The sequence below is a fragment of the Ambystoma mexicanum genome, chromosome 1q (genome assembly GCF_040938575.1).
Source record: "Ambystoma mexicanum isolate Mex_15411 chromosome 1q, UKY_AmexF1_1, whole genome shotgun sequence".
NCBI lineage: Eukaryota > Metazoa > Chordata > Amphibia > Caudata > Ambystomatidae > Ambystoma > Ambystoma mexicanum.
In genome coordinates this window covers 848,949,115-848,963,117 of record NC_090922.1, presented here as the reverse complement: position 1 = coordinate 848,963,117, position 14,003 = coordinate 848,949,115, and the positions used below count along the sequence as shown (strand labels likewise).

General features: G+C 44.5%; 1 protein-coding gene across 2 annotated transcripts in view; it reads right to left on the bottom strand.

The window, feature by feature from the left end:
- The window catches only part of LOC138537956 (complement factor H-like), a 498,187-nt gene that overhangs the window by 359,067 nt on the left and 125,117 nt on the right, over positions 1-14,003 (bottom strand). For both annotated transcript variants that reach the window (XM_069641492.1, XM_069641493.1), the window contains exon 8: positions 8,921-9,097. In XM_069641492.1, the coding sequence (XP_069497593.1) occupies positions 8,921-9,097 (177 nt within the window). The remainder of the gene's footprint in view (positions 1-8,920; positions 9,098-14,003) is intronic.

Sequence of the window (14,003 nt, the reverse complement as noted above, 5' to 3'; positions counted from 1 at the left end):
CAAATCTACAGTCCGCTCGACAGGAATCTCCTTCCCGTCAAAGTTCTGTAGTTGTCCAGGAAGAGAGGTGAGAGGAATACGGTAATTCTCCCCACTTCCTGCATTTAGTTCCTCAAAGGCCCTTTTGGACAGAAGGGTAGCTTGGGATCCAGTGTCCACCAGTGCCAAAATTGTACCCTGCCCCTCTACTTGTACCGGGGCATAGTATCTTCCCTCCTTCTCCTCAAGGGGGCACAGATAATGCACATTTTTGGACAACTGGTGGGCTAAGTTTCTGGTTTTGGAGAGAGAAGAGATTTGGGCAGAATTCTGTGGAGAGTCTTGGGAATCTGAAAGACAAAGTTGGCAACTGGAGATCAGAGCCATTGTGGGTTCCCCTGGTTCCGGTTCTGGGCAACCCCCCCCTTTTTGGAGGCAGTCACCAGGATGGGTTTGAACCAGGGGATTTTGGTATTGTCGGTTCTGGGATGAGATGATGGGCGGCGGTATCTCAGTCTCCATATCTCCCCAGTCTGAATTGGCATCCCTTGGGACCCATTTTTCCTTGGGAGGAGTTCCCCCATCTCTGAAGGAGAAGATCCTTTTCCCAGGATCTTCTGACGATCCCTCTCCCTCAAATTGGAAGACCTGTACCTCCTCCACAAAGTGGGTCTGTTTGGGTCCTTTGTTTCTCCTACCCCCCCTCTGCTCCTTGGGAGGCAGGCTTTCAGGGGCAGGAGATTTTGTTTCCGGTTCCTGGTTTTCCAGGGGCTGTTTACAAGTTGGGAAGGAAGCTTCCTCCAAGGCTTTACACCCCCCTTCCCCTTGTGCCTCCTCCCTGAGAACCGGTGGGTTATCGGGGTGCTGCCCCCGTCATTGTTCTGGAGCACCAGGTCCAGAGTTTGGGGCATTCTGCGGTGGCATGCTCATCTGAGGGTTCTGTTGAGCCCTCAGTATGTGACCCAGATCTCGTGCCATATTTTGGACCTGGCGCTCAAGTTGTGAAACCCGCTCAGGCTGATACGGGGCTCTATTTTCTCCCCTGGGCTGATCCCGGGAAGGGTAGCTATCCCTTCTCTGGTAGTACCCCTGGTTGGGAAGATTTTGGTACCCCTCCACCCTTGGCCTCCCCTCTCCCGGATTAGGTTGTCTGGGCTCAGGGAATTGGGGAAAGAAGGATGGATGATTTTGGGGCTGGAAATTGGGTGGATACCTGGGGAAAAAGTTCTGCCCAGGATCTGGAGAATTTCTGCCCTCCTGTGGGAAGTTGGGAGGGAAGTTCCCTGGGTTAGGTGCTTGGACGGATCCCCCCCCTTGGGCTGGAGGAGTCCACACATAACCCAGGATTGGTCGGTTTCCCTTATAGCTGGGACTTACATAGTCAGGGGAGCGTAGGACCCCATTTGTGGGACTACCTCCTCGACTCCCTGTCTGTGACTAGCCCGAGGGCCTTCTGGGCTGTGAATTATTTGGTGCAGGCAGGTTTTTAGGCCCCCCCATCTCCAAATCTAAAACGGGGGCAACCTTTACCTCTGCCACCTTGGCAGCAGCAGGGGTGCTGTTGGTTTTGGGGTTTTTCGGCACATTATTTTTATTTTCGATAGGCTTCTGCACCTCATAGATCCGGGTAGCTTGTTCAATGACCCAGTCTAAAGATCTTTTCTCATGAAAATCTCTCACGAGCTGGGTCATTATATATTTAGGTAAGGCATGGAAAAACGTATTGATAAATTCTCTGCTATCTGTGCGCACCCTTCTGGTGGTCTGCGCAAAAGCACGTTTTAATTCTTGCACAAACTCTTGTGGGGCCTGATCCTCCCCACATTGCAAATTGTAGGCTGCCTTGCGAGCCTCTTGAGGATTTCTGTGAACAGAAAAATGTTTCAAGATGGCCGCCTTATAGGTGGGCCATCTTAAATGATTTTGGTCCTCCAGCCCCGCAAAGAAACTGGAGTATTCTGGGGAGAATGTCCATTTGACGTACTGGATGCAGCTACTGCTGTCCTTCAAATGGAAAGTCTCCATCATTTGCTCATAGAGCTCCAAGTGTTCCCAAACGGAATACTTGGCGTTCTTATGATAAGGCGTGATGACACTCCTTATTGCCTTTATTTGCTTCAATGGGTCCTTAAGCTAGGCCCTTTTTGCCTTATTGGCCTTTTTGGTTCGGGTAACCCTGGTCCATTGATCCTCTGACTGAGAGGCACTGCTCCCAGAGGTTCCTGTCTGATCTTCCAGGTTTTCCCGGATTCTGCGAGCTTGGGAATGGCTGGCAGAATGTGGGGACCTGGTCTCCTGTGTCCTGCGCCGTTCAGAGGAGTCTTCAGATTCCTCCTTGCTGCCAGCATTTGATGGGTACCCCCCCCACTGACCTAACTGGGCAGAAGTTTTCAGGATGCCCTTAATGGGCCTACTCTCCTGGGGTTCCCCACTAAATTGCACTGTGCTTGGGTGCCCATACCCGGATGCCCGCCCCTCCATTCCTGGGAGGTACTGGCCTATGAGCCCCATACTTCTGGTTGGATAGTAATCTGCTAACCCCGTGGCCCTGGGCTCATGTGCACGAGGGGACATGGGGGTGGCAGAGTCCAGGGACTGAGAGATATGAAGGCCTTTGGTACTAGGGCTCCTGAGGTTATGCTCAGGAGTCTCCCTCTCCCAGCGAACCTGGTCTCTAGCCGCCCCTGCTCCCTGTTGCAATGCAAGAGCCTGCGCTTTCAGTTCCTCAGTTAAGGCCTTGCTAGACTCTATCAGTCTCTCCTGCATCGCTACCTGTTGCTGGAGCCTATCATTGTGCTGACAGAGAGCCTCATTTTCTCTCTGTGCCTCCTGATTGGTCCTGGAGTACTGGGCCAGTCTCTGCTGCAGGAGGGTTACCTCCTGAGCTGTGTCCCTATTGGCCTGCTCCTTTCTTGCCAGAGCATCCTCCACCCTCCTGGTGTGCTCTAACAAGTTCTGGTGTTCTTTTTGGAGGTCACCCAGTTCCTGGAGGGCCAGGTGATTTTCTTCCATTTTCCTTTTTAAGTGGCAGACTTCCTGGCCTAAGGTATCCCTTTCCTGACTAAGAGTCTGCATCTGTACCGCCAGGTCGTCCCTTTGCCTTTGGAAGGCCCCAGCTTTCTGGTGTTCTTCATCAAACTTCTCTCTGTCTAGTTGGATTTGCAGGGTGGCTACCTGCTCTGTGCATGCCCTGTTGAAATTGATCTGTTGCTCCAGCTTTCTCTGGCACTGCAGTAAGGAGTCCAAACTGTCTTGGTGCTCCTTCTGCAAAGCCAGAATTCTGGTATCCTGGTCAGCCTTTTCCTGTTGCAGGATATCCATATCCTTCTTTATTTTAATGATGTACTGTCTACTCTCATTTTCGGACTCCTGGCTTCTGTGCAGCCTCTGCTCAGAAGAGTCCAGATCAGATTGGGCCTTCTGTAATGCCAGCAGTTGCCTACTCGCCAGATCTTGGCCTTCAGCACATTTGTCCTGCATGGCTCCCATATGTAAATATAAATATGCCGCTACCCTGGCAATCTTGTTGTGCTCATCCTTGGCCTTAGGGGCCATATATCGTTCACTCAGGGCCACATGTAATGGACCCTGGTCTCTCCATGTATCTGACCCTGTTTCAGTGATCTGGGGTGCGATTGCCTGCAACCAGACCGTCTGGTCCTGATGGGTTCATTCGCCTCTCACAAATAGCTTATGTAAGAAGTGCTCTCTGGCTATTTTGATGTCTACCAGTGTCGTCATTCTGGAATTTGAGTTCCTTCCTGACTTACAGAAGTTTGTATTTTATTTTTGCAAAACAGACCATTTCCTTAGAGCGTTCCTTTGAGGAGTGCTTTACAGCGTAACACAGCGTGGTGATCCGACCGGATGTATGTATCTTGTCAGTTAGCACACTGTATTAATCTGCACAAGTGATAGATCTAATCCGGAATCCCGGACGAGCCCCCAATTTTGTAAGAAGATTCAATTCAACACTACAGCTAAGTCAATGCCTAGTCTGGGATACTGAATGGAAATCCTTATTGATATATTTTTATGTCCAGTTCATGAGTTCTGGATGACTACCCCTATATAACACCCCTCTCTTAGAATCCCCCTGACCCCACTGAGCCAAGAAGTAGTTCTGTTTTGCAAGTTTAAAAGGTTTATTTGAGAAATATAATGGTATATCTATCACACTCTTATAATAAATTAATATTTAATATCACACTTAAGAATATGAGCAGTAATCAACAATGAATAATGTTCTACTAGTAAACTGATTTGGTTACGCAGGAGTGGTATAGAGGATGAGGTAGCACACTTGTGAATAGGAACAGAAGAATAAAGGGGTAGAGAATGCTTTATACAGTTCAAGGAAATGCAAGGTGGAATAAATGCAGTACAGAAATAACTTGATATGACTTCAACAAAACAAGCAATCACTTTTCTTTGACAATTCACCGCCCCCTTTATGCAATGTAAGGAGATGAAGAGGAGAGCACACAGTTCTTAGAAATGCAATCAAATATAATTCAGTTCAATTCCCCCCCCCCAGCAACTTAGAGAAATCAGGTATGAGTTTTAAAACACAGGCCCAAGTGCTTTGAATGTGGTGGCAAGGAAGTGAAAAATATGCCGAAAATGGTTTTAATTCCCTTTAGGAAGTTCAGGGTGAGTGAGAGATACTTGGGATGAGTCCAGGCTCACTTTAGCAATGATTCAGAGATGGTGACTAAGAGGCCAATACATTTTTAGCAAGGAAAGAAATGACTGCTGATGGTTACACGTGGCTGGATTTTTAACCAAATCGCAAATCGCGGTAAAATTCGCGAGTGCGTGAATCGTGATTGCGGAAAAAGTATAAGGAGTAGTCGGTTCTAGGCTTGTAAGCTTTCAGAGGAAAGTTAAACCAAGTTCGTAGCCCAAACGGTTCCATAGATATGAACGATTTTGTAAAGGTCGTTTTTCAGATTTAAAGTAAACTCAAATTGACAAGTGACAGCTCTGCAGCTGCAGAATTGACAAGTGACAGTGGTGCAGCTTTACAAAATGACAAGTGACAACTTCTAGGAGGCAGTTCTGGTTAGATTAAAATAGTTTGGATTAGATTATTTTAAACTAAGATCTTATTTCTGTCACAATCTGACCTAAGTACTCACAATATATTTTGGAAGGACTGGACCTCGTCACGGATCTGATCAATCAGGCTAGCGGCACTTCACAGCGATCTGATCTCTGGGTCTGCGGCTCTGCACGGTCTGGTCTGGTCTGGTCTGGCACTGGTCTGGTCTGTCCGGATACAGCGGTCTCTGCACGGCTCCTGGATCTCTGCACTGGTCCTGGCAAAAATTCTTGGCAAGGGATTCAAGCAGCTCGCCCGGCTGTGAGTAGCTTGCAATGATTTGAGGCCTGCTGCAGAGAACTCAGCTTGTGGTTTTAGGCCTCTGATTTAGGTTCTAAAGTATAAGTTCTAGGTTCTGGAGTATGTAGCTGGAGTCAGTCTGGAACTGGTATCTTCTGGATGTTGTGTGGTCCGGCAAAACGCTCCGCAGCAACTGGATTTGAATCCTCTCTAGCTTCCAGTGGCTCTTTTTACGTCTTTTGAAAGTGGGTGTGTGCCTGGGCCTAGCTAAGCCTGCCCCTCTCTACTTGTCATTGGCCCAATTCTCCCCTCTCCCATGATTGGGGGAAGGAAATGTAAGTCAGAGTGATGCTGTAGGTTTTATGGGTCAGAGGATCCTCGCCTGGTCAGTTTGCCCACAAATCTATTTCTGACCCAAATACATATTTATCAGATACACAGTTGTTTGTCATTGCATACACACATCATGCATTACTGATGGGAGGCACTGTTCCGACCCTGGCGTTTCTAGGAGCTTGGGTAAAGAAATGGCCACTTTTTGCGCTTTTTAGTAGCTTTCCCCATATCGGATTTTTCTCCAAATTTATACAATTGTGTGCAAGGCATGTGGGCATTTAGATAAGGAAGTGTCAGATTTTTAACATGCATACATTTAGAGTAACAGCCTCTTTTCCGCTCATAAACCCCCAGATCATACCACTGGGTCCTAAAACCTCTTAAAATGTGGGCAGAAAAATCACAAGAATTATGGTATCATTTAGATAATTTTGACAAGTCCGCACCATGAGTTATACATCTTTCTTAAAATCATATTCTGGCCAACAGGGGTGTGTCTTCCCAGGTCACATGGTGGAGAAACCAGTCTATCCACTTTCTTTAAGCTCAGCCTGCCTCAGAGGGGGCTGCCCCTCCCCGTTTCTGCCAAGAGGAAGCCACTTTACGACCTCCCCTATAAACCATCTGCCTGAGTCAAGGAAGGGCTTTGTTCAAAAGGAAGCCATTTACGACCCCTTTGTTTAGTCTCCTGCAGTCCCCAGGTAATTCAATCAGAGAGTGTGTGACCTCCTTTTGGCAGGGGCAACAGAATGCAGCCAGGCTTGGGAACCTGTCAGGCAGAATTGGAATCTCTTTAAGCCAGTTTTTAGCTACATGTCATTTTTTTGTTCCCCAGTTTAAGTCAATACAATTTTTACATATGCAGCTAGAATGCTGATTCTAAGTTCAAAACTATGACATTTTAACAGTTACAAACTATGTGACACTCAAAAGTAGGTCACTCAGTTAATTTAAACATTTCGATTTTGGTGGTTTTAATCCAGTTTTGGTTAGGCTGCTGACATGCATAGCTCAGCCAGTTTTGTTATGAACATTGTTTTGGGCTCTTCATCTTCCCAGATTTTGTATGCACACATAGTTCATTCTGCCAGATGTCCGCTGGTGTTCAGTGAGATTTCTGGATGTGTTGCAATGTTTGAAAATAGGCATTTTGAGCTGGCATTCAGAGAAACCAAAGGTAATTTTAAAGCGTTTTTGAGCTAACAGGCGCTGCTGTTTTACCTTTGGTACCCATTCCACTCATGGCACCCTGGCCCATCATGCTCGCACTGGTGGGTGGCAAGTTAGGCAGCCATTTTGGTGTACGCACAAACTGCGTGGTTCTCCTGGATTCTGGCGCACATGTGGGCTTTTTGGCCATCTTGGATTTTCTAAGCCCACAGCACCAAATGTTGCAGCAGGATAGCTCAAACATGGGTCAGGACACCCAACATTATGCATGTCCTACGAGGTATGTTTTGTTGCCATTTATGACGAGTTCGGCTTTATTTCTCATAACAATTCTGCCAAACTTGTTTACAATTGCTGCCACTTCGTCTGGGAGTAAGTTTGCCACATTACAAGTGATGAAATGGCAGACTTAATCACCATTCTTGGGGTCCATAGGGGTCCATAGAGTTCCCTTAGGGATTCTGAACATTCACTGCAGGCCGTAATTCTGCTGATAGTAAACCCTCGTTTTTTTTTGGAGCGAAAGACGAGGAATTATCTCCTTCTAAGTTCAGGAGCCAGGAGGTATTTACTCACTTTTCTTTCAAACTCGTAGAATGGCGGATTCAGTGAATCTGCTACCACCAATTTTATATCACACTGCCACACTCTTAGTGAGGCACAGTGACCACAGAAACACAAGACAATTAAAAACTTTAGTCTTGTAGAGCTTAGTTTGAAGAAGGTACAACGCAACACAACTTGGATCATACTTCTGCTGTGGTGAGGACCTGTCGGTCATAAACACCACAGTAGCTCAAGACCAATTGATCAATTCTCAGGCCTTGTCACAAAATGGTCATATGCATTGTCCCACAACCTTGAGAGGGAAGAGGCATTACTACTTTTGAGCACTAAGCTACAATTGTTATCACACTAAACCTTGTTTGAGGAGATTCTAAAGTCTTTTGTTTTCATTGTAAAGAGACGCCAAGGTACTTCTCCTGAAATGATTCTCCATTTTGGGGACATTACAAAAGGAACAGGCATATGCCATGGTCACTAGGAATGTTCAACTTTTTATTTATTTTAAGCACTTTGATACTGTTTCAGTGGTGATTTGGAGAATCTCTGTCTAAAAGAGGAATATTGCGGGAATCGGTAAAGGGCAACCTGCAAGGTTGCTCTTCCCCTATCTCCCTTGACATTGGGCCTCATTACGAGGTGGGCACAAAGGGATACTGGGCACCGTCAAGGACATCGGTGGCAGTAATCCCTTTGCGCGCTATTCCGAGGTCCCTTAGCGGCTCCCTTCCTTAACACCTGCTTTTACCAGGCATTATGGATGCGGCCCGTTAAGGGACTTCAGAGCTAATAACGGTACCGCAAATTGCGGTACCGATATTCACGCCTTCCCCCTTCCCATTGAGCCCTGTGGGGGCTGAAATAGGAATGGAGAATGGCTTTTTCAGTGGGGACATACCGGTCCCGCAAAAGTCGGAATAGACCGGTAAGTCCCCATTGAACGAGGGTGGACTCGGTACCGGTATTGGAGGAAGTCATGGCGCTAATAGCGCCATGACTACCTCCAACCTCGGAATGAGGCCCATTGACTCCAACCATCCCGCTGTATAGTCCTCATACACCCACAAACTCCCCACTCTCACCCGGCATTCTCACGCTCCTTCTCTTTACCTCACCATCCTCCACTCCATCTGCACTTGTGGCCTCAAAGCTGAAGTGCAATGCACTGTTCATTTACCTGCAGGCAATGCTTTTTTGTGCATTGTGCTTCAGCCCAGCATTCTGGAGACCACAGTCAGATTCAGCATGTTGCAAAAGAATTGTAACATAAAATAAATTCCCAGTTTGTTCTCTGCCACTGTGAGGCGGCTGGGCACTGAAAGCAAGCAAGAATTTGATCTGTGAGGTGTACTCCTGAAATATAAGTTAATGAAATGGCCACATTCACAACACTCACTACTCGAATGTTCTATGTATTGCTTTTTATGCAGAGATTTATTTCCAAGCTGCATTCTAGTATCTCAAAGTATTCAAAAAATGTGTTATTTAATTACATTTACATGGAAATTGTTCACCGTATGAACATACCTTTGCAGACAGGTGGGTCCCTCCATTGACCATCAAGGCATGTGACATAAGATTGATTTTCAAAAGCATATCCTTGTTGGCACTTGTAAGTGACCCTCTCACCAGAGGTGTATCTCTCTTTTTGTGGTCCTACAATAGCAGCATCTTGAACTGGTGGTGCAGCACCACATGCAATAGCTGGAGAAAAAAAAAACACCAGAGATTATTGTGCACACTATGTTGATAATGTTAATGGTAATATGTCTATTTCCACTATAATTCATAAAACAATTCAAACATGAATTTGGCCCTTAGTATCCAACTTTACGGGAGACCTGCTAGCGACCTATAACCGTTACAGTGCTCACGTGAAGCTAAGTAGATTTCAGCAGTGAGATACTCTTGTCTTTGCATTTTAAACCTTTATTTGTATTGTTTTAAGAGCAGTTAAGCTTTTTTATGTCTTTTGACTATCCATAGTTTGAGAATCCATTTGTTTATTGAGAGTATATATGTGCTGTGCTGTAATCTGTGCCTGCACACCCACCTGCTACAGAATATGGTGAACTAGGTGGTCTCCCAAACCCGTTTATTGGCATTAGATTACAGATTGCATATGCTAGGGCATAAAGGATTTTAAGGAGGAACAACTTTGTGCCTTTTCAAAAATCCCTGCTAATAACAGAACAAGGGCTAGCGCAAAGATGCCCATTGGGTGAACGTTGCACTTAATGAATGATCATAGCAATAACAGGGCCTCATTATCAGTTTGGTGGTATCTCAGCATTAATTCCTCCGATACCATATAGATTTACTGTTACCACCACTTGGTCAGTGAAATTATTGCCAAATTACAAGTGGCGGTATGGCAGTGTTAGTTCCCATTTATGAACTGCATAGGACTCCATGGGGATTTTGGCAGAATTACTACCAGTGGTAATTGAAGAAAGGTTCCACTCGAGTTTCAGTATAATAAAATGATATTTATTCCAAGTTGTAAAATGCAACAGACCCCTAGCTCAGCCTTACATCTCATTGAGCAAGAGAAACTGTAACAGAATGATTCTTAAGTGTAAACATGCCATGATATCATGCAGAACTATATTACTGTATAACATTCCACATATAACTACAATACATCATACAGTAGAGTAGTCCTGCTCTCTATAAATGACAAACAGGATCATCACTATTTACATGTGAAATACAACTTCATAACATATCCCCCTTTCTTACTCTCCACCAGATCTTCTCAACACTGCTACCCTGTTTTTATTCCATACCTGTCATCCACATACTCTCACAGCACCCTTCAATACCGCCACCACGCGCACAGGATCCGAATACAATGAATCTCCTTTTCTCTTAATCACTGCCCTTCTAATTCTTACATAATCTCCACATTCCAACCGGAGTTCTTTACCACCTCTCCTCACATTTTCTCTCATATCATAATCTTCTTTTTTTTCTTTGAGATGCCTTCTCAATTTCACAATCTGTCTCACCAGCTCTTCCCAAACATGGAGGACACACCACTCAATGGCCCTCATTACGACCCTGGCGGAGATCCATGGTGCAATTTGCACCATGATCCATGGCGCTAAGCTGCCAACTCCGCCATGGGGGTTGGCGGACTTACCGCCCCATTCCGACCTTGGCGGGGCGGTAAGTCCCCAATCCCCATTTACCCTTCCCCATTCCCATTCTTGCCCCATAGGGTATAATGGGAGTGGGGAAGGCGTTAATTACGCCACCGTAAATTACGGTGGCGTAATTAACAACAAGTCCCGTAGCGCCATGGATTTTTCCGCTTGCAAAAAGCAGGCGTAAAAATCACCATGGCGCTACGGGAACTCGTAGTCGGGCGGAAAGGTACGCCATGCATTACGCCGGCGTAAACCCCTTTCCGCCAGGGTCGTAATGAGGGCCAATATCCTTTGCGCCCTCTCATCAAAACTCTGGTTACGGAATGTGGAGCCATCCTCAATGCTCCCATTCTTTCTTCTAATGCCAAACTCCTACTCACACCACATGCTTTTGCCAGTCGAATGCCCTCCATAATACATCTGTTGGTCCTCTCCACTAGACCATTCCCTTCAGGATGGTATAATGCTGTCCTCTTATGTATTATACCACAATTGTTCACATATGCCTTAAAACATGCTCCGGTAAACTGAAGTACATTGTCCGTTAATATATATTTGGGTAAACCTTCTCTCCCATACACTTCACGTAAAAACTTAACAACACTTCCTCCAGCAATGTCTGACTATTTTTTACTCACACCACCTAGAAAATGCATCAACCATCACTAGTATAAACTTTCCTTGTCCATAACCTATTTCAACGGGGCCCAAAATGTCAAAAGCTGCTTCCTCCCACACTCTTTCAGGAACCTCTCTGCATATCATGGGATGTTTCTTTGCTACTAACGCTTTACCAATCTCGGCACATTCCACACATCCTTTCAATCTTTTCTCTACCTCCTTATCAAATCCAGGCCACCAATAATCAGCTCTCAATACCTCCTTTGTCTTGCTAATTCCTTTGTGGCCTTTATGGGCTATGTCAATCATCCTGCTGTGAATCTCCTCAGGAACTATTGCTTTACCCCATCGAAATATAATATCATCCTCCACACTCAATTCCTCTCTAACTTCCCAAAATGGCCTTTACCTAACATCCAATTCACTTTTTCTAGGCCAACAACTTCAAATGTACATTTTCACTTTCAACACTTTCGACAGCAATTCATCGTTTTCTAACCCATTCCTCTTTGCACACTGTATTTTCACTATTGGTACACACAATTTCTTTTTCCTCAACCTGAGCCTTTTTCCTTCATCGCTAGTCTTGACATACAATCCGCAGACACATTTTCTTTTCCCGATATGACCACCACTTCAAAACTATGACACTGTACTCTTGTAACCCATGACGCTACTCTGCAAGATACTTTGTCTAATCCTTTGATCTCAAAAATCGACTTCAATGGTTTATGATCAGTTTTAACTATAAAATGTGTACCCCAAACAAATCTTTTGAATTTCTCAATTGCCCACGAAAAACCTAGAGCTTCTTTCTCCAGAACTTAGTATCTCAATTCTGCACCTCTCAATGCTCTAGAAGCATGCATTATAATCTCTTAATCTCCCTACTCATTAACCTGGGACTGGACCACCCAAGACCCACATAACTAGCATCAACCGTGATTACAGACCTTCACCTCCTATCAAATTTCTTCAAAGGCTCCTCCTAATTTATTTCATCTTTAAGCTTCTTAAATTCCCTCTAGCACGCATCACTCCACACAAACGCTTCATTCTTCCTCAACAACGTCCTCATCTCTGTAACTTTTCCTGCATCATGTTTATACATTTTTGATCAAATTCCAGCACTTCAAGAAAAGACCGCAACTCCCTTTTATTCTTAGGATCCACAACCTCTTTTATAGCAGTCACCATTGAATCTTTCAGCTTTATACCCTGGTATGACAACACATGTCCCAACGAAAAACACATTTTTCTTTCCTTAGTGTTATGCCACTCTCATACAAAATCCTTAACACTTGATCCAACCTTTCATCATGCTTCTCCACATTCTCTCCAGACACTAATATGTCATCTTGAAAGCAAAATACACCAGTTACTCTCCCAAACAACCTATCCATAACCTTCTGAAAAACAGAAGATGCAGACACAAGTCCAAATGGCATGCATTTGTATTGAAATAGCCCTTCATGCATAATAAACACAGTCAATTTTATGCTTTTCTCTTCAAGTTTAATCTGATGGTATGCGGATGCCATATCCAATTTTGAGAAAACGTTCCCTTGCCCAACCGTCGATAGCATTTCACCCATATTGGGTAATGGGTGCCGATCCACCATAATTGCTTTATTAACCTCCCTTAGATCCACACACAACCTTAGGTCTCCGGACGGCTTCTTCACGATCACTAGTGGAGAAATCCATTCCGCTCCATCAGCTCTCTCAATCACACCCATCTTAGATAGTTTGTCAAGTTCCTTTTTCACTTCCTCTCTCAAAACAAAAGAAACAGATCTTAATTTTGCTCTCACAGGGACGTGTCCCTTCTTTACCAAAATGTGATGCTGAATACGTCTCACCTTACCAATTTCCTTTCTAAACACGTCCTCATACTTATCCTCCACACACTGCAAATTGTTTACATGCATCACTTGTTCATCTTGATTGGGATCCAACCTCACCCTCAACCTTTTCTGATCCCTCCAACCAAACAAAATCTTCCCTTTTTTAGTGATGTAGACCCTTCCTTTAGCAAATCTTCCCTTAAATTCAAAATCTGCATCAACATACCCTAGAAGTTCAATCCGATCCTCATTGTAGCCCTCTGGATTCATGTCTGGCTCAATTAAGTTCCTCACATCCCCATTCATCTCCTCTTCAAATACCTATTTGGACATTAATGAAATTTTAGAACCAGAATCTGCCATCATTCTAATATTGCACCCATTTATGTTCACAACAGCATATGGATGATCACACTCCATTTCATTATCATCATTTATCACATTAACGATGACCCTTTCCATACTTGGATTTTCTTCTTCCTCTGAACACCCAACACTCTCTTCATCATTTACTACCATTACACTTCTTTGGAAATATTGGTAATTTTTACAACAGTTTGCAAAATGCCCACGTCTTTTGCATTTTGCACATATTGCCCTTCTTCCAGGATACACTACTGATGCAGCAAAATGTGAACCACTCGCACATCTAAAACATAGACGTTCCTTTTCTTCTTATCTTTCTCCTTTCCATGTATCCTTTTTAAATTCAGATTTCTCCATCTCTCTTTTATGCAGTTTTTACTTCACTTTTCTCTTGTTTCGACATTACACTGAGTACTTCTATTTTCCCTTCATTGCCATTTTTCTCTGATAACTTTGCAACACATGACATACAGTGTTCTACTCTCTTTGCTATGTTGATCACCTCATCCAATGAGGGTTCATCTTGCAACCATAGCTCCTCATGGATTTTGTTGCTCCGACAGTTCATCATAAACTGATCCCTTATTCGTTCATCAAAAGAATCCCTGAATTTACATGACAAAG